The sequence below is a fragment of the Hippopotamus amphibius genome, chromosome 12, assembly GCF_030028045.1.
Source record: "Hippopotamus amphibius kiboko isolate mHipAmp2 chromosome 12, mHipAmp2.hap2, whole genome shotgun sequence".
Classification (NCBI taxonomy): Eukaryota; Metazoa; Chordata; class Mammalia; order Artiodactyla; family Hippopotamidae; genus Hippopotamus; species Hippopotamus amphibius.
The window spans coordinates 3,820,254-3,841,991 of NC_080197.1; the positions used below are offsets into that span (position 1 = coordinate 3,820,254).

The 21,738-nt window shown below is 44.6% G+C and overlaps 1 protein-coding gene across 1 annotated transcript in view; it reads right to left on the reverse strand.

Moving 5' to 3' along the window:
• Positions 1–253: 253 nt before the first annotated feature.
• Positions 254–21,738, reverse strand: part of ZNF831 (zinc finger protein 831) — an 80,091-nt gene continuing 58,606 nt past the window's right edge. Inside the window, exons 4-5 of the mRNA XM_057703963.1 lie at positions 1,840–2,021; positions 254–1,099 (exon numbers count right to left, since the gene is read on the reverse strand). Coding sequence (XP_057559946.1) covers positions 254–1,099; positions 1,840–2,021 — 1,028 coding nt within the window. The remainder of the gene's footprint in view (positions 1,100–1,839; positions 2,022–21,738) is intronic.

Below are 21,738 nucleotides of genomic sequence, written 5' to 3' on the forward strand. Positions count from 1 at the left end.
AGGTCGAGCCTTCTTAGACCTTGCCTCACTGCCACCTTTGCCCAGCCCGGCGCCTTGCGAGCAGGGCACCTGGGGAGGGGTGAGGCTGAGTTTGGGTTTCAGAGTAGGTTGGGGAGATCTTAGAAAGACCCCCAAATGGCTTTCCCCTCTGTAGAGGCTTCATGAACAGAGTTTAGTTCTCCTGCCCACTTGATGGCATTTACCGTGAAGCATCAACTGTCTTTGACCGCAGACGCATCTTTCTCTGGAAGCTTCAGATTTCTATCACCAACCGATCTTCATCATCGCTGCTGGTGTCGCTGAACTCCACACGAGTCTGCTTTCTCATTCCCTCCAAACTCTTCTTCCTGAAGGTTTTCGAAGGGGCCGCCAGGATCTCCGTGGGCTGCTCTGGGCTAGAAGGAGCCACACCCTCTTTTAGAGCAACGAGTCCAGGTCCTTGACATTGTCCACTTCCGTTTCCTACAGGAGGGCAGGGGACCAGCCCTTCCCCACACCCATATTGCCCCCCAGAAGGGAAAGATGTCTTGTGTTTCTCTTCCTCTTGGTGTGAACCAGCCGAACCTCGTCCTGAACCTGATATTTCGAGATGAGTTTTTCCAGTGGACCCCAGTGGAACTGAACCTGAAAGTCTCTGCGCAGATGAAGGTTTCCCTGGGAAGAGTGTTGGGGACACGTCCTCTGCTATCGTTTTTCTGTCTGGGGAGCTTTGTGTCAGAGTCTCCTCTGCACCCTGACTGTGGTGTTGTGGTTCCACGCTGTGAATTCCCAGGGTTGTGTGATCTGCTTTCGCCCCCAGAGAAGGACAGAAGGCAGCTGCAGAGGTAGCAAGGTCATGGTGGAGAGAAGTTCCTTTGGACTCAAAGGAAGAAGGCTCTTGAGCATCTGAGAAAATGCGCAGTGTGGGGTCTGTTGAAACTCGCTCCTGGGGGAGTGGCTGGTGAGTCTCAAGCAATCCCATGTCGAGACCGTTGCCCCGGGCTGGAATTGTGTCAGTAGCCACTGCCACCAAGGAGTCAGATGGCAGAGACACTCCTGACCCCACAGCTGTGTTCAGAGGACCACCATCCCCACGCTCACGGGCAGATGGAGAAATCTCCTGCAGCAAAGTGCAAAGGAAAACAGATGGGGGGAGAAAAGGTTAAATGGTACCAAAAAACTTGTGGTCAGAAACGTGGTCCTCAATGAGAACGAGGTGTGGGGGTTTTAATGATTCTTTACGGAGCGTGAGCTTCGATACGATGTCCTCATCCGTTTCCATTAATAACTAATTGATGCATTAACTCCAGTAAAATTCCCTGTTGACACAAAACAAGCTACAGAGACTGCTCTGTATTTGTATCTGGCCTTATGAAAACCCAGCCACTCCATTATCCAACCAGTTCTGAGCATCCGATTTTAAGTCAGCACTGCTGCTGCAGGGGGCGTGCTGCTTTATAGCACCGTGCATTTAAGTTTTTCCGGATTAGCGGTTTTCAAGATGTGCTCTGGACTAGCATTTTCATGTTTCTCAACCCAAGGCCCCCCAGTCTGCCTGGCATTGATGCCACATTGCAGTGACATCTGCACGATGATAGGCATCTCTATTCAGGTATGAAGTAATAAGGGACTTGGGGTTTTTTAATCAACTGTGAGATCATCCCAATGGTTCACAGCCCAAGTCACCCGCTCATTCAGCACAATGTTTGGAGGCATCTTTTTGCCTCAAGGGCTTTCTGTGCCAGGAAACCTCTAGGTGGCCTGAGTGACTTTTGCCACCCTGGACACTAACAAGAAAAAAAAGAGGCATAAAATCTAGACAAGAGATAGGTAGAGACAGCTCAGAACCACATTTCCCACCTTTGCGATTGATCTGTCTGTTTCCTTGACAGTCCTTGAACTTGGGTGAGGACAGGAGCTTCCCGAGCTGTGTCCGCAGCCCTCATCCTCCTCCTCCTCTTCCTCCCCCTCTTTCTCTCCATTCCCAACACAAAGAGACAATCCTGAGGCAACACAACGTGGCTCCTTTGACAGATTTAGACCTAAAAAGGGGGAAGGCACATGGATATACACCTGAAGTTATAAACTCAGCAAACAGTCATTTCCTAGCAGTTGATCTGTGTCCTCTCGACCATTAACCTCATCTCACACGGTGTGTCAGAGAACTCAATTTACCGTGAAACAGTTTACACGGCCAAATAAAACGTCTCCACTTCTGCTAAGGAAAGAAATGGAAAAACCAATTCCCAAGGCAGAAAAATCCCTTGATCACAGATATTTTAAAAACTATTTCATGTGGATCTTTTTCTCATCAAAGTCATCTTCCTGGCCACGCTGGTTAATTTTGGATTGGCTTGAATTCTCTGGCCATTCAACCGAGGGTCGAGAGTAGAAATTTTCCTATCCTGTAGGATGTCTATCTCCATCACAGCGCTAACAGCAGCAGGGAGGCTGGTTTCTGTATTGCTGTTGTTTCATGATGGTTTTTGTGATGTGTGTGGGGAGAGAGGCGACAAAGTTGTGGCCTTGACAACATCCCCGAAACAGCATCTCCCTTTCGAGGGAACAGCTGCCCTTCCCCCATCCTCATCCTCACTCACGCCTCCATTTTGTCATATTGGCCTGGGATACAGTTCAGAAGGACCACAGAATTTCAACAAGTAGATCCCATCGTGAGAGGAGCTCAGAAAAACATTCTAGAAGAGCTGTGTCACCAGAGAAAAGCATTCGACCCACTTTTCGATCTACGTTACACATGCACAGAGTTTTTTAAAGTCAAGTATTTCTACTTATTAAGAGAAACAGCCACACCTGCCCACCCACTCATCTTTTCCCACTTGGAGGGTTTAGGACGATCTTCCTCATCCACAACCCTTATGCCTCCCATGTGGACACACATCCCTCCCCCTCTCCTCTCTATAGTTATATGACAATGATGTCATAATTTTGTTTAGGATATCCAATGTTTACAGCATGATGTTCAGGAACATGCTTTTTACCACTGAGCCAAGTAGTGTACTACAATTACATTGCCTTTCTTGTCAACTGTTTTCCCTGGAGTTAATCATTATTTTGTCTTTTTCTTTTGGCTTACTTTTTTCTATGGACTGATTCCTCAGATCATCCTCCCGCCTCCTTCCCAATTGTCTTGTATTTCATTTATTAGGTTTCATTTCATCTCCTTGGAAATATCTCTCTCAAAACTTCCTGACCTGCTCCCAGTGGACTGCTGCTCCCTTGGCCCGACAGGGGAGCCGAGCTGTGGGTCTCCCTACATCCCCATCCTGGCAATTTTCTTCACCTCCTTAGTTCCTAGACCCCCACACTTCTTTTTCCTGGGTTTACTCTCTTTGCATTCTTTCCTAATGCAAAGCTTCCGGCAGCTTCATGAGAAAGGGTGAAATAAAATTGCTTAGACTTTAATTGGCTGCTTGTCTGGATATAGCTGTCTGAATTAAAATTCATCCTCCTTCAGAATTGAAGACGTGGCTCCACTGAGCTCTAGTTGTTGAGGAGTCTGGAGCCAACGTGCTTTATGGTTCCCAATCCTTTGGAAGAAACTTTGTTTTTCTCTCTCTGGCAACTCCTGAGCTCCTTTTCATGCCAGTGTCAGCATGGTCCTGGGCCTATTTCCATCCATTGTCTGGACACTCAGTGGGCCCTTTCAATCTGAACCATGTCTTTCTGTTTTAGAAAAACATGTTATTTCTTTTTTTTTTTTTTTTTTTTTTTTGGGGGGGTACACCAGGTTCAATCAACTGTTTTTATACACATATCCCCGTATTCCCTCCCTTCCTTGACGCCCCACCTCGAGTCCCCCCCACCCTCCCTGCCCCAGTCCTCTCATGTTATTTCTTTGATATATTTTTTCCTTATGTTTTTTTTTTCTCTTTTGCTAGAACTGCTCTTAGCAGGTTATTGGACCCCTTGACCTAATCCTCTATTTTTCTTATCTTTTCTCTCCTATTTTCTATTTCTTTGTCTTTTTCTTTTGGGGGAATTCCTTCAACTTTTTATTCCAACTTGCGTGTGTCTGTGTCTGCTATCATGTTTTTAATTTCCAAGAGCCCACTCATTATTAATTTTTATTATCCCTTCTTTAGAGCATCCTGCTACTCTTTCATGGCTCCAACATCTCTTCTGTCTTGGGCGAGATTGATAATGATCTCTTATCATCGTTAAAGTCTGCCTCTCCCTACACTGTCTCTCTTTCTTCCAAGTTCCTTTGTTTCTAAACAGTTTGCTTTTATCTCTCTCTTTCCTATTAAAGGCTTCCCTGGGACATCCAGCCATCTTAACTACTTGCTCATGTTTGAGAAATAGGCACTGAAAAGCTGGTTAGAAACTTTTGACAAATGTAAAGTGTCAATCGTGGACCTCCTTGCAGGGCTATCTGGTCACCCTGTGACGTAGGAAACCCTGAAGGAATCCCCTTTCGGTCTTCCACATGGGCCGGTCAGCTTCTGCACGAGGAGTTCTCTGAAACCTGCTTGGAAAGTGTCAGGCAGGTGCCAGCATCCTGCAGTCAGGATTGGGATTGAGAGCAAGGGCCTCAATGTGCGGTGCTAACCTTTGGTTAAACCCTCTGTTTTCAATACAGTGCCCTGTCTCCCCAGCATTTTGTAGAGTCTCCAGAGACTAAGCCCCAAGTATTGCATGGGGGCAAGAATGAGGGATGTGACAGGGGTCTGAGAAGCAGGGGTGGGTGGAGATCTGGGGGTTCTGAATGCTTTCAAACAATGCTCCTGTTTTCAGCCCCACCTGGTACCATGAACTTCTGAATGCCTAGGGCTTGACCGCTGTTAAACCAGGATTAAGTTCACTGGGGTCTGCCTCACCGGTGGCCACTTGGCCACTGCCTTCCAGCCCCCACAACGATGCCACCATGTTGTCTCCGCTCATCTGGTCCCCGTGGGCCTGGGCCTTCTAAGCACATTCCTTCACTAACTCCTGGGTTTTTAGAGGAAAGTGAAGGAAGTGAACGTGCTCTGTCCTCCATCTTGAACCCCAAAGCACTGACCTACGTCTCATACCCTAGGGGAGGTCACTAGATGCTCGAGCACACTAATCTTGAGCAAATCAACTTTAAAAATCCATGGACGTTGTAACAATTTGGGAAAGGAAGCAACGATTTTTTTCCTTTAGTACAAGCAGTCTTCACTTGAGCACCACGTTACCGGGATCACTCAAAGATGCCGCACAAGGGTTGTTGGGATTGCATTCATCCGTTCCACAGACACGTCCCGGGCTCCTTCAAGGAACCAGGCACCACGTTCAACCCCGAGGAATCGGAGAACAAGACCAAGGTGCCCGGGTCCTCATGAGGCTCTGCTCTGACGGTGAAGAGAACAAGAGACAAGTAAGACCGCTGAGGCTGTGATGGGGTCACAAGGGAAATAAACAGGGTGGGGGCACCCCAGAAAGGAACGATACACAGGCAGCTACGACAAAGCTGCAATAAACAGGGGAGGGAGCGTAACACTGAGAGTGATGGCAAACAGGGAGTATTACAGAGAGTAACAGTACTCGAGGGGCAGATGACAGAGAGTAATTGGTGGGGGGTGGGGGTGGCGGCAACTGGCTTGCTAGTTGAGGAAGGCATCTCTGAAAAGGTGACACCTGAAATGAAACCTTCAGGATAAGAAAGAGCTAGCCCTCAAAGGCTATTCCAGACAGAGAAGGAACAGAGGCAGGGGCCCTGCGGAGGGATGGAGCTCGGAGGACTAGGGAGCCGTGGGAGGCCGTGGTGGAAGGACAGTGGGGAGCAGGGGACAAAATGAAGCTGAGGGAGCCACAACGGGCTCAGATCTCCTAGGGCGCAGGAAGCCCTGGGAAGGCGCTTAGATGTTATTCTTCATTCATTGTGAAGAAACCAGTGTTTCCAGCAAGAGGTCTGCATCTTCTAAAGATGCACGTGGCTACTATATGGAGACTGAATTGGGAGAGAGGACAGGAGGGTGGGACACCCAGTTACAAGATTCCCAAGGTAGTCTAGGGGGCTGGGGAGACGACTTGGCTAGGGCAGTGGAAGTAGAAATGGAGAAAATGGATGGATTTGAGATCCATTTGCATTCTCACCTATGAAAAGTCACCCAAAGGTGACAATGATGGAAAGCGTTTCTAGAGCCCCAGAGGGTACCGAGCCCAAGCGCCTCACTCTGCGTGGATGAAGCTATATCCCCACAGTGACAAAACCACCAGGCAATTCATTCCAGTCAATGAAGAAGGAAAACCAATTAGTACAGAGAAAATAATCAGATTGGCCAAACCTCTTCTCAGCAGGTCATTTGGGTTTTTAAGCTTAACGAAAAGGCCATGTGCGCCTTTGACCAATAACTTCTGACTCATCCGAGAAAGCAAGGGAAGAAAAATCCATTGATTTAATTTGCTTGTGACCTACAGTCTACAGAGAAAAGTGAGTTATCTTTAATCATTGTGAAAAATGCCCAAATAATGTCACTGAAGTGTGTTAAACGAATTGGGATTCTTGAAGAAGGACACCATCCTTGCTGTTAGATGAATGGCCCTTTTCAAAAAGTAAGTAGGGCTCTGGTCAAATGTTAAAGCACAGAACGGGATCCTGTTTACATTTCAGCATCACTCTATGAATCACTGCATACTACATCTTCAGAAATTACAGATTCCACCGTCCTATCGCAATGTTTGCAGATTCGACCACTCTTGTGCGATTACCAAAATCTTATTAGAGAACCCATCTCTCATTACAGCTCTGTGTGCTTTTCTGTCCCCCCGCCCCCTGATTAAAGCCTGCATTTTTAATAATTTCCCTCAGAAATAATTGCCAAACCACGTGGAGAGAGGAAGAGACTGCCTAGTATTGCAGCAAATGTACACTTAGCCATCTTGAAAACTCGATGGGAAACTAAAATCATTAGAAGGAAAATGGAGTGTAGGAACGACGCCATGAGCATGCAGCTTAACTGGCCACATCTTCAATGTTGAGCCTCCTGCAGGCTGTCTCACTGCGAAGCCTTATTAAAATGCTAAGAGACATATTGCTCAAATATCATTATCTGAAAATGTAAGTAATTCAATGCCTTTGCATCAATTGCCCCAAAACACCCCAAACCTCCATGAATTTGGAGTCCAAAGACACTGAATTATAAGGAAGGGGTAAAAATGAGTCTACCACGTTGGCCTCGTTAAGTAAGCTATAAGCATTGACTCGACCCCAGGAGTAATCTCCCATATTATTAATTTACCTGAGATGAACCTGTTTATAAGCATCCCTGCCATTGAAGGATGCAAAATGTGCTAGGAATTAAAATGTGCAATTACTTAAGGAATGCCAGGCAGAACTCTAAAAGGAATCGCTATGTGGGCAGTTATTTGCTCATATTCCAAATACTAGTTGAGCCCATTTTTTTGAGCTCATATTTTTTGAGCCCATTTATGAGCCCATATGATTGAGCCTAAATATTTACTGAGTATAGACCACGGTCCACACGCCGTGCCAGAAACCGTGCTGAATACAGGCAATGTATCCAGTGACCAAGGCAGACACCCGCATGGAAGGGACAGTCTAACGGCGAGGAATTCAGCCAGCAAATAGTTACACCAAAAAAAACCGTCTACAAATAACAAATGCTGGAGAGGGTGTGAAAAAAAACAAACGCTCCTACGCTGTTCTTAGGAATGTACACTGGTACAGCCACTGTGGAGAACAGTGTGGAGGTGCCTCAGAAGATTAAAAATACAGCTACCATGTGATCCAGCAAGCCCACTGCTGGGCATAGATCCAGACAAAACTCTGATTCATAAAGACATATGCACCCCTATGTTCACAGCAGCCCTGTTCACAATAACCAAGACATGGAAACAACTTGAATGTCCATGGACAGAGGAATGGATAAAGAAGATGTGGTATGTACTACAATGGAATATTGCTCAGCCATGAAAAGGAATGAAATAGTGTCATTTACAGCAACATGGATGGACCTAGAGGTTGTTATACTAAGTGAAGTAAGTCAGACAGAGACAAACGCCATGTGATATCACTCATGTGTGGCATCTAAAATATGACAAATGAACTTGTCTACAAAACAGAAACAGACTCACAGACACAGAGAACAGACTTGTGGTTGGGGGAGGAATGGACTGGGAGTTTGGGGTTAGCAGATGCAAACTATTATATATAGGATGGATAAACAACCAGGTCCTACTGTATAGCACAGGGAACTATATTCCATATCCCATAATAAACCATGATGGAAAAGAATATGAAAAAAATTAAAAATAAAAGTCCAATCAGAAAAAAATCACCACGTAGATGTAGCAAATGCTAGGAAGGAAAAAGCAGAGGGTGCAATGAGATGGTACAATGTGGCCCTGACCCCACCTGTATCTGTGGAAATGGGTAAAACCATGCATACTATAAAACTGTTCCCACATGCCACCTGTTTGGGGCTGGTTTTCTCTCTACTGAGTCTGAATCATTCACTCGAGTAATTATTCAACCAATATTTTTTAAGGCTCCATAGCACACTAGACATTGTGAAGAGGAAAATTAGAAACTTGCACTCAGCTAAAAATAACTCCATGCTTGTTCTGCTTTTGTGAAATATGCTTGCTGTGCTGAGCAAAACAAAAAAACAGGATGACCTAGCAATCCAATGTAACTTTAAGATGTTTTGCTAAAAAATGGAATGTTCTGCACCTGCTCTTGTAAGTTTCTGTTTGGAAACTTCCGTGCTCTGTAAACATGCACTATAAAAGTAAAGCTCACCCTGAGTTCGGGGCCCAGAACTTTGGAGCGTTAGCTCGTCTGGGGCCGCCAGCTTAATTAACCTGAGTTCTCCAGCCCTCTGAGTGTGGTGCTTGGTTTCTCGACGGACCGATTTCTGCAACAATTGGACTAAAATTTTCTGCAAGTAAATTCATTTGTTTCTGCAATCCTATTACAATTTTTGTTTATAAAGCCTCTAAAGAGTAAAACAATATGGCTGAAAATGACGGAGGGAAGAAGCTTTATTCTTCTCAGGCAGAGGCTGGGGGACGGTCACATCCATCAGAGAGGGAACAGAAGTGGGTGGGCCGTGGGCAGTCGGGAGCAGCCCTCCGACCTTAGTTGCACAGGCAGAGAAGGCCTCAAGAGAAAGAACTAGGAAAAAATATTTATCAAGTACAGCCTCGGGTATTTCTGTACTATCCGGACGCAATCCTTGGAAAGTTTGCCTCTAAGTAATCACAAATGAATCTTATTTCAGAAACCACTTTCCTCTGTGGCTCTCATCTCTTCTATTCCTTTGATGAAAGGCAATCAGGACAAGAACTCTTCCCGCACAGAAACTCCTCACCTAAACTATGTCCAGTGCAAAGTGGTTTAAAATCTTGCTTTAAGGTAAAAGTCATATCCTGTGCAGACAACAAGAGAGGGACTTTAGAAAACAGAGTGAAAATAGGATGATGAAATTACGTCCGGAAAAGAGATGATCAAAGAAATGCCACTTGAAACGTTCAAGGCCAAGACTGAACACAGCCCATCATTATTTTAAACGTTTCCTGTTGCTAAATAAAAATTGTCTATGAGGGTCCCTTCCCCGGGACCTAATGGATACACTCACAACAGCTTCTCATCTTTCCTCGAGATTTACACCTTGGAAGGAAGGAGAAATGACTCCGTTTCAGCAATTCCGGAGCTCGGTGACTTAACCAACAGCTTTAGGGAAAGAATTAATACTTCTCTATTAATTCTAATGAGAAAAGATGTCGAAAAGTCATTAGCTCCTGTCAGAGGAGAGCCCTGGAGAGACGCCCTCCCCAGCCTTCCCAAGCCCCCCGCCCCTGATGCGCAGGAATATTCTGAGGAGAACTCTTGTGAGAACAGATGGGGAGGAGGGGGTTCACCCAAAGTCCTGAATCTCAAAAAGAAACCACTGCAGAAAACCCGAGGGAACAAAGGCAACGGCTCCCTCTCTTCCAGGGATGTATCCAAGCCTCTTCATCCAGTAATTTAGAAACGATACCTTTTACGTGTGTAATTAAGTAAAGCTTTTACTTAAGAAACCACCTGTAATCACGGCCGTGTCTACACTTCTGTGCCTGGGATGAAAGGAAAGTGTTTTGATCGCTTTCTCCATTCAGCTATTTTCTCCCAACTCAGGGCTGGTTTGAAATATTTCCACGAGTTTAAGGCTTGGTCGTGTACAGAATTCAACAATGTTCCTTCAGAAAGCGAGACAGAGGCTACAAGATAGAGAGAAATAATGCACGTGGCTCAGGGACACTCTTGGAAAAGTTGATCTCAACATCTGCTGAAGAAAATGGGTGTTGTGGGTCTGTTTAAGCCAGTGGTTTTCAGCCAGAGGTGATGTCCGGGGACTTTCTTGGACGTGTGGTACACGCGGTGGACCCCCACCCCATCCTGGATAGACCCTGGTTTCCTGGTTGAAACCAAGAATCACAAACTAAAAAGCTACAGGGCCGAACCAATAACAGGAACAATGGCTTCTGCCTGGGGTGAGGGCTGTGGATGGAGAGACAGAACAGGTCCAGCCTCAAGCGCAAGGCTGCCCCTCAGCTCCCACCCACCGAGACTACCAAGGACCAAGCGTCCAGTTTGGCAGAACTATCCATCTTCCAAGAGAAACCAGAAATCTGAGTTCCGTGATTCCCTTTTAAACACTGATAACGAATTGCTTTTCAAACAACAGCGCCGTGCTAACCAACGTATCTGTGGCCTGAACACGGCCGAGAGAGGCCAGCGTGTGACCCTTTGTCCGTGAAGAGGTTCAAGGGCTTCTGCGATGGAGACAAGGTTTTAGTCTCCACCCAGCCTCTGCGCTTTTTGCAGAAGCAGAGTTTCTTTTCAAAAATACTGTTAAAAAGATATTTATGGGAGAGTAACCCTGTTTTTGAAAAGTAATTTAGTAGTATCCTATAAAATGGAATTTATAATTATAAACCATGCATTGATCCGGCAACTGCTCTTTGGGAAACTGAGCAAGAATATTTACTGCAGCAATAGTTGTGGCAGGAAAACCAACAGCAATCAACAGGAGTATCCACCAACACAGGGAGCACTGAATAAATAAATTACTGTACAGCTGTACCATGGGACGTTGTGCCATTATTACAATGATCTATCTATCAGTCTGTAATCTATGCCTAGAGTTATACACAAGATATATTAAGAAGGAAAGAGTTGTAGACGACTGGGTATGGTATGATCTATCTGTGTAAACAACCAAATAAAGTGTCTGTCCATCACGTGTGTGACAGCACATCAGCCCAACCCCGGCAGCCTCGGGGGGGCCGCGAGGCTGGGGATTGTCAAGCTTTCCTTGCATACGATGTTGCTTTTTTTGTCGCAACAAGTATGGGATTGCTTTATTCATTTGAAAGAAAAATCAGAGACAAATAATGACATCAGTGCTAAAATTCAGGTTGAAAGTCATGAAGAAAAGCCCCAGACTGGGCAGGGCAAGCCATTTCAACTGGAACACACATCTGACAGAGGGAGATGGGCCCGCACACCCTCACGGCAAGAGTTCAGTTTTGTAGGCAGAGAAATGGTTGAGAGACTCACCAAAGGAAGAGAAAAATATATTTTCCCATCTCTAACCAAATCTGAAGTATTTCTGTTCTAGCCTCATTTTTTTTGTGTGAAATTTTGCCTCTTCCGAGTAATCATTTTCCAATCTCTGTTTCCCAGAAACCACTTTTCTCTATCGTTTAAATGTCTCTCCTCTTTCTCTGATGAAAGGCAATCAGTTTGAGAACACTCCACTTACCATTTTCTCCAAAAAAACATATTTAGTGGGAAAGTATGCTTAAAATCTTTGGGTATGTTGAAACATTAATCATCCTCAGACAATAAGAGAGTGCCTTAAAATAAAGAGAGGGCAAATTGTGGGGAAGAGGGAAAAATGAAGAACAAAAAAAAAAAAAAGGAAAGAAAGAAAGAAAAAGAAAAACAGGGCTAATACTATTTGAATTATTTAGTGCCAAAATTAAATCAAGAGAACCTACTTTAAAGGATCATTCCTTTCAAACTTTCTTAACTCTAAGTGAAAATTGTAGCGGAAAAAGTTCAGGCTTTGGAACATAATTGATGTGTTTAGGCAACTGCCTCATCATTTCTTAAGATTTACACCCTAAGAAGGAGGTGTTACCCCTGTTTCAGCAATTCAGTAAGCAATATTACTTAACTAATGGCTTTAGGAAAAGAATATCTCCCCATTAAATCTGACAGGAAAAATAATGGTGCGGAGCCATTAGCTGCTGTCAGAGGCGGAGAGGGAGCTCGTGGGGGAGGCAGCCCTGGCGTTCAGGCTGCCGTTTTGTTTCTCTCAGGGAAACATTCGGAGGTGATTTGTGACAAAGAGAGCAGGGTACGTACGGTGACACGAAGTAAACCTCCCCAGCCCCACCTCTCCCAGTTCACTCATGACTCACAAAAGTTTAAAGGGTGAAAAGGAAAAAGTAAAAAGAAAAAAAAAAAAAAAAAAACAATTCCCATCTACTTAATTTCAGAGAATTACATCACCATCCTCACATAATATGGAACTAGTCTACGTTTTCAACACGATTATGTAAACCTTTTATCTCAGGAAGCACCTGTCAGAGAAGTTCTCTTTACCTTTCTATGTTTTCAATGAAAGACAGCTGCTTTGATAACGTTTGCCTCAGAGGAATTTTTCCTAAACTATGTTCACGGAAAAAAATCCAGGTAAAATATTTGTCACTTAAAAGCTTAGGTATGGACAGAAAATTCAAAAGAAGAGATTCCGGTGAGAAAGACAGTAAACGAGACCAGGAGAAAGCATAGAAGTGCCTCCTTCACCCTGGAATTAAATATGGGTTTATTGTTAATGATTTAAGAAGCTCAATTCTGCCTCGCTGAGGTAGTGCACACGTAGCTAAAGAGAAGAAAATTAGGATGTAATTATAGAAAGATTGGAATTGTGGTAAATGCCACAAAGGGAATGCGTTATGCATCATACCACGAGGACACCTAATCTGGCTGGAGAGGAGGTGACCAGCCTGAGGCATCACGAACATGTCCCCTCACAAAACCATCCAAGGATGGCACCGAATCTGTAGATAGCTTTGGGGAGTACAGTCATTTTAACAACACTGATTCTTCTGACCCAAGAACAAGGTGTGTCTCTCCATCTGTTTGTGTCGTCTTCAATTTCTTTTATCAGCGTCTCAGAGTTTTCGGAATACAGATCTTTTGCCTCCTTAGGTAGGTTCACTCCTAGGTATTTTATTCTTTCTGATGAGATGGTAAATGGGATTGTTTCCTTAATTTCTCTTTCTGATCTTTTGTTGTTCGTGTACAGAAATGCAAAAGGCTTCTGTGTATTAATTTTGCATCCTGCAACGTTACCGAATTCATTGACGAGCTCTCATAGTTTTTTGGTAGCATCTTCGGGATTTTCTGTGTATAGTATCATGTCATCTGCAGACAGTGACAGTTTTACTTCTTTTCCAACTTGTATTCTTTTTATTTCTTTTCTTCACTGATTGCCATGGCTAGGACTTCCAAAACTCTGTTGAATAAAAGTGGTGAGAGTGGACATCCTTGTCTAGTTCCTGATCTTAGAGCAAATGCTTTCAGCTTTTCACGGTTGAGTATGATGTTAGCTGTGGGTTTGTCGTGTGTGGCCTTTATTTTGTTGAGGTAGGTTCTCTGTATGCCCACTTTCTGGAAAGGAATAGTGTGAAACCTCACCTGGGTTCTTCAGAGAAAACATAGTTGAAGGACCCACTGGAGGGACAGAAAAATCCATTTATCAAATCTTACTACATGCCAGAGTATTTCTCTCTCCATAATGCAATTTTCTAAGCAATCATGTGTTTTACTTCAGAAACTCCTCTTAGTGGTACTTACTTCTCTTCTTTGATGAAAGGCAATCAATTTAAGATTTCCCTCTCAGAGATTTCTTTCCCCCTGAAAGATGTTGAGTGGAAAGCCATGTTTAAAATCAATCCTGAAGTAAAAAATGTGTCCCCAGAACATAAGCATGTACCTAAAAGTTAGAGAGCCACTCTGGGCATGATGTGAAGAGGAGAAAAATACAATTACTGAAAATACCAGTTGGAATCTATGATGCCCAGATGGAAATCAAGAGTTTCTACTCTTTGAATTACGATGTTCAATGTTTCTCATTACTAACTGAGTCTGTAAAGGACAGTCCATTTCTCAAAATATGATTGAGGTATTTGAGAGGACTCATTTGTCCTCAAGATTTACAGTCTTAAAAAGAAGAAATTGGTCCATTTCAATGAGAAGAGCGGGGAAGAAAGATCTTCCCTTTTCTCCTTCATTAATCCCGATAAGGGGGGAAAATGGACGAATCCCCAACTATCAACAAAGACAAGAAAGAAAATATTGGCATTGGCTTTATCCATTTTGGTTTTCCAGCCACCTTGGGAAAGAAAACATGCTCAGTTCAGTCTCTGTGAAAAGATAAATGTTCAGGGAGAATCTAGCTCTTCCCTCAACTCTAAACTGCAGTAAAACTCCATTAGACAGGAAAACCAGGAAACAGAATGAGAGAACACTTTTCTGTTTTTGTAACATGTTTAAATACTCCATCCCCTGTGGCACTTGTGCATTTTTTTCCCCTTCGTCACACCACCTGTCATTACAGTTCTACCTTTTTTGAGGAAAGGCAAGTGTGTGGAAAGCTGAAAACTTTCTCCCACTCAGATGTTTCTTCTAAACACCATTAGTGGAGGAGCCGGTGTAAAATATTTCAGTAATGTGAAATCCCGTACGCGTACAGAACTCAACAGCATTTTGGAAATACTGTTGAGGAGCAAGGAGACTGGGAGAAAGGGAAAAGAATGACAGCAGCTCAAAAGACTCCTTGAGAACTTTTCAGAGCAAAATTTACTCAAGAGTGTATGCTTTCAGCCTGCTTTTCTAAACGGGGTTTTCTTGATAATGAAAGCAACTCAACTGGGTTGGACTGCCATAACTGAAGGACTTTGAACTTGGCTTTGGCTTTTCTCAAGATTTCTACCTCAAGAGAAAGAGTGCTTCCGCGACTGCAGTTCCACAGCAATGCGACTCAAGGAGCGCATTTTGAGCCAAAGCCTCTGTGCGGTTTCTATGGATCCTGCCGGAAAATAAAGGGGGACAATCAGGAGTTCTTTCAGCCCAGGCAGGAAATAAAATATGGAGGGCTGACTCTGCCCTGTGATGAAGAGACTTGACTCGGAAGTGCGTGTAACAAAGAGGAAGAGAGTAATAACAGGAAGAGAGGGACCCAATTCTTTCAGAATCCTATGAAGTCACTCTTTTGTCCTCCCACCAGCTTTAGAAATTCTACCTTTTATGATGGGAAACTTGAATTACAGGACTTTTTTTTTTTAACTTCAGAAATTCTCCTAGACTCAGAGTTGCACCCTTAACCTTCCTCTACATTTAATCAGTCTGCTTAAACCACACTGGAAATGTAAAAGCTCAGTTACACAACCAAAAGCTTTCCTGGAAATATAGGTACGACTCCTAATGCAATATTAAAGAAAAAGAGAGAATAAAAAAGAAAGAACACCACCCCAGAAATAAATGTTGACTCTGCCAAATGCATTAAGAAATTAGATTTCTAGATTATTTTTTTAAGACCAGCAATTGACATATCAGAATCGGCAAGAAAGTCAACGTTTTGAGGCATTTAAGAAATCTTTACATCTTTCCTCGAAGATTTCTACTCCATCACCCACAAAGGGAGTCTGTTTTGCACTGTAGGAAGGGAGACCCAGACCTGACAGAAAGTGGGAAATGCCCCTTAACTCTTGTCTGGAAAAGAGTATAAATAACATCAGGCATCCAGAAAATTCCACCTGGGGAAGGGATAGGGAATGGGTTGGAAGATGAGACTTGAGGCAGATATACCATTCTGCGCAAATGATACACAGAGGCAAAGGGGGTTGTGGGAAAAACAGAATTTAAAATATGCAAATCCTGCTACTGGGAGAGAAGACAGTCTTCACAAACTCCTGTCTTGGAGCAATTTCTGGAATCCTCCCTGGGGGTGGTCCCAGGCAGGGTGGGGGTGGGGCACCACTGCCCCTGACCACACAGCTGGCCCCTGGTTATTTTCTTAAATCAAAGACAGCTGGGTTGATAAGACCACCCTCCTCCCCCCTGAAATTTTCTCCACGTAGAAGTCCCAGGGCCTATTTAAAATGCTTGGAGAGGGGCTTCCTAGGTGGCGCAGTGGTTAAGAATCCACCTGCCAATGCAGAGGTCACGGGTTCGATCCCAGCTCCAGGAAGATCCCACATACCCCGGAGCAACTAAGCCCGTGTGCCAAAAAAAATAAATAAATAAAATAAAATAAAATGCTTGGAGAAAGAAAGGATGACTCAATCACGTATGTAAAACTAAGGTCCAATAAGGGGAGATTAAAGAGGGGGGGGAAAAACGGAAACGTCGGCAGTTGTCATTGAAAATGTATTCAGGAAATCTTCTTGACTTCTGTTTAAAAATATGTTATTACTAAATTCAAATCAGAAAAAGAATACACGGCTTAAGCTATCATGGAGTAAACTAACATAATGGTTTTGAAATAAAGCAGTTTACACTGTTTCTGTGGATGCTGACAGAAAAATAATGAGAAAATTCTATGAACATTCATCAAAGAATGAGGGCTGGAAGCACCAAAGAGGGGTTGTGGTAGGCTTTCTCAGTCAGACCCCTCAAGAAAACCTAAAACAAAAGTCTGTATGGGGAGAGCAGAAGAAAGATGGCAAGTGGGCTTGAACCCAGAGGATGCTGGTACCCAGAGAGACAGGATGATGGCAGCCTGCCAGGAAGGGAAATTGCAACGATGCTCACATAGGCTTTCTGCCCCTTCAAGGAGTTTTCAACCTCTCAATGTAAAAGCAACCTTCAAAACTTCTATCTTGAGAAATGATTAGTCTATCTTATCTCAAATATTTCTCTCAGACAGAGGAAAATAAGCCTACCCATTTTCCTTGTAGAATATCCTCCAATCCTATATATTCACCGTGAGTGTCTGCCGAGCGTACTTCATTATTATGAAAGTTCTCTCGGGAAAGAAATCTATACCCAGCCTCTAATAAATACAAGGGTGGAGGGTGAGAAGCGATGAAATAGCACGAGGGAGATGATAATATTTAAAATAGGTTTTAGCGTAGAAATGTACCCTGCCTAGAAGGTCACAGCGCGCCCCTGATTGCAGCTTCTGTGTGTATTTTCTGAGCCAGAATGGGACAGCTTTGATGCTGTCTCCCGAGTGAATTTCAAAGAGAAGAGAAAATTAACCCCTGTCCTTCCAGGGTCTGGCTTAGAAAAGAAATCAAGTGAAGGTAGTCTCTCATTACTGGTGGAGTGACGGGGCCGGGAGGATGCCCGCCCACCCCTCCACCGACCTCGCTTGGGGTCCGCACGTCTGGCTGAGCGGCCTCAGACCCCAGAAGGAAATGCCTTATCCAAGGGAAGAAACCCAGAAGGCAGAGACAGGCAGAGATACAAACGGAAGTGGAGAGAGAGAGATCAAAATGAACCGATCACAGGGAAATCAGGGGGTCCAGGTGCCCAGGTGACCGGAACCAGCCTCCCACCCCTTTTAAAAGGGGAAGATGGCCCAGAAGTCAACCCAGCTGCAAGAAAAGCCCCACAACCACGCAGCCTGGGCAGGGATGACGGGGACCCCCAAGCTGATCAGGATTCAGAAGTGAAATCAGATGTGAAAGAACGTTCAGGTCCATTTTCAAGCACATGGAGTCCCCCCAGGACGGTTTGGGCCTGAAAGGGGGATCTGAGGGCCTTAGGGAAAGACGGCCGGGTGCAACATGAATGCCCAGTTAAATCTGAAGGTCAGGTCAACGAGTCATTTTTAGCATAAGTATGTCTTACTGCCATGTTTGGGGGCATACTTATGCTTATATAGATACATGTTTACTGTTCATCTGAAATTCAGCTCTGACTGGGTGCCTGTATTTGCCCCTGCTAACTCTGCCCCCCCCACCCCCCCCCGGCACAGGGTGTGGGGAAGGGCAGCTGGCAGGGACTGGCTGTGCTCAGAAGCGTCTGCAGGGGGGCAGCCACCTCTTCCCCACCAGCTCCGGGCACTGCACGTCTTTAATCCAGGGATGGTTTGATTCAGGACAAGCCACTGTTATCGAGAAAGATGTCTCCGCGAGGAGGCACCTGGCAAAGGTTTTGAGTGGGGAGTTGGCCCCAATGGCCCTCGGTGCTGGAACGCCTCAAGGAGGCTCCAAAACCTTCGGGAGACAAGCCCACCAGCGAAAGACAAAGCAGACAGAGGAACAGCATTCTGCAGCCCTTCTACCATGATTAAGAAATGTTTAGCACCATCACCAAGCAACAATCTTGAAAAATTACTAGTCTCTACAATCTCCGAATTGTTTCTCCCATGCCCGTGGATCCAAGGACCCAAGGCTATCCACCTTCATCCCCAACTGGTCCCCTAACCCATCCCCACTACGAGAGGCCACCAAGGAGAGCTCAGTATTATGGAGGGTTTTTCTGGGTGAAAAAGCTTGGCGAGCCTCCAATAAACACAAGAGGGGAAGGATGGGGTGAGCAGAGGTGGCACGGTGGAGACAATGCCATTTGACAGGGGCCTCACGTAGAAATGCCTTCTGGAGGTCAGAGCCCAGCAGCCACATTCCAATAATTGCAGGTCTGGACACATTTTCTAGATGAGAATTTTGTTAGGCTCATAACTTCTCCCGCTAGAATTTTTTTTTTTTTTTGGTTGCGCCTCACGGCTCGTGGGATCTTTCTTCCCCCACCAGGGATCGAGCCCTGGCGCCCTGCAGTGGAAACGCGGAGTCCTAACCGCTGGACCACCAGGAAATCCCCTCCCACTAGAAAGTTAAAGCGGGGGCAGGGGGAGAGAAAAAGAATAAACCCCTTTGCTTCCCCTTTTAAGCTAGGAAGGGGAAAAGGGTACACCCTTTGGCTTCTATGGGGAAACTTGTCAATGCTGTGTACTTCAGGGAAGGGCAAGGGTTGACTCTGGCCCCCCGACACATCTCTTTCCCATTCACCTGAGGGCAAAGGGCTCATAAGAAAATGGTACCCATCCGAAGGAGAGGACTCAACCCACAGCACAGGGTTCCCTGAAGGGAAAAACCAAGCCACGCAGGAAAACGCTGTGTTCATCTTCCCCTCTGCACCTGGCAGAGGAGAGAGAAGAAAACAAATGGACAAATGGCAGGTCTGGTCTAAGCGGCCAGTTGGCCAGCGGGGAAAACACACACACACTCCCTTTTGCATTCGATGTAAGCAGAAAAGGTCCGGCCACATCATGATAATGCCTTGAGTTTAGAGGTGTCTCAGACAGGCCCAGATGGAGGAAAGAATTTAAAAGGACTTCAGACAGACCCAGGAGGTGACAACACAAAGATAGAAGGGAAAGGGTTGACGGACAGTCAGGTCTGATTGAAAAATCAGAGTCCCACATGTTTCCTGTCAGTTCAAGACATTTTTAACCTCGCTCTGCAAAAACAGCCTTCAAAAAGTCTATTTCAAAAAGTTATTGGTCTGTTTATCACAGAACCATTTCTCCCCCATAGATGAGGACCCAAGGCGACCCGTTTTCCCCACTGAAAGCGCCCTCCCTGCTCCCTCACCCTCACTGGCAGAGAATCGCACGTGTGTTACATTATCACGAAGGTCCTCCGAGGGGAAGGAGGCTATGCCCACCTGCTCATAAATTCAGGGAGAGGAGATGGGAATCAATGAAAGAGTACAGGGTAAATAGTAAAACTGGAAATAAGTTTCAGGGTGGAAATGTACCTGATGGTTCTTTCCCTTTTTTTATAGGTAACATCTCTCCTCTGATGATACGTTCTGGGTCTATTTTCTCAGCGAGGATTCTCAGGCACTTCCTATCAAATATTTTCAAGGAAAATAAAAGTAATTTACTTTTCCAATAATGCTTTGGTTCGGGTAGAGATGACGGTGAACTTGGTCTCTGGTAGTGGCTCTGGGTTATCTTTGCTCTAGAAATAATAATTACATCATGCATCACGGGAGATGGGACTGGGCAATGGGGAGAGTCTTCAGGGCAGAGTCTGCAACTGAAGGAAACTGGTGGTAGAACCGGGATGCAGAGGCACCCGTGAACACTGCTGGTGGAGAGAAGCAGAATTCCTGCGGGTAAAAAGTCTAATGGTGGCAGGAGGTGTGGGATAACTTGACAATGGAGAACCTGAGAGACCTCAGCCTGGTGATCAAGGTCAACATGAGCAATGATGAGTCATGTTGATGATGCATTCTTGATAGGAGGTGATGAGAAGGGCACTTTGTCTCCGGGGTCTTGCTCTTCAAACACATCCCCCTAGTCTAACCTTGAGAAACCATTCGACAAACCCCAGTAGCTCCTCCCAACAGTCAAGGACATAAAAAACAAGAAATGTTGGAGATGCTGTCAGAGACGAGAGGCATCTAAAAACCTCCTGGAAGCCCACACTTTCTTCCTTACTCTTTAGATCTTGGGCACACAATGCAGCTCTTCTTCTGAGATATATTATGAGAGCATTTTTCCTTCCCTGATGGGGCTTGAAGTAAACATATATATATTTTTTTCAGTTCTCCCATTTCAAACCACTTTCTCTAACAGTATCTAGGGTATTATTGTGCTGTCAAGACAAACTACCTAATCTGCAGGGCCCAGTGAACATGAAACTGTGGGGCCTTTATTCAAAATGATTAAGAATTTCAATATACTAGCTAAGATATGGAACCATCAATAGATGAACAGATAAAGTGCCCATCAATAGACAAGAGGATGAAGATGTGGTATATACATGCAATGGAATATTACTTAGCCATAAAAAAGAATGAAATCTTGCCATTTGCAACAATATGGATGGACCTAGAGGGTATTGTGCTTATTGAAATAAGACAAAGACAAATACTGTATGATTTCATTTATAAGTGGAATCTAAAAAACAAAACAAATAAACATAGCCAAACAGAAACAGAGTCATAGATACAGAGAACACATAGGGGTGGAGGAGGAAAGAAATGGGTGAGGGAGATTAAGAGGCACAAGCTTCCAGCTACAAAAGAAGTGAGTCACAGTATGAAACGTACAGTGTAGAGAACACAGCCAATAATTATGCAATATCTCTGTACGGTGACAGATGGTAACTAGACTTATTGCAGAGATCATTTTGAAATGTATAGAAATATCGAATCACCATGTTGTGTAACAGGAACTAACACAGTGTTGTAGGTCAATTATACTTCAGAAATAAACACACAGAAAAAGAGATCAGACTTGTGGTTACCAGAGGTGGGGGCAGAGAGAAGGGGAATTGGAGGAAGGCAGTCAAAAGGTACACACTTCCAGTTATAAGGGAAAAAAGGACGAGGGATGTAACATACAACGTGCTAAATATAATAAACACTGCTCTACGTTATATATGAAAGCGGTAAAGAGAGTACATCCTAAGAGTTCTCATCACGAGGAAAAAATTTTTTTTAATTTCTTAAATTTTGTATCTATATGAGAGGGTGGATGTTCGCTTAAACTTATCGTGATGACCATTTCATGATGTAAGTCAATTCATGATGCCGTGTGCCTTAAACGGATACAGTGCTGTGTGTCAACTGTATCTCAATAAAACTGGAAGGAAAAAAGACTTTCAAGTCAGCCCAGCAGACCAAGCGTGGGGCCTTCTGAGTGTGGCCCCGTGTGCTGCACAGGTACAGGCACAATAGGGTTTCCGTTAAATGCTATTTATTGCTTCTGATGAAGCCGATCTTAACATCAACCA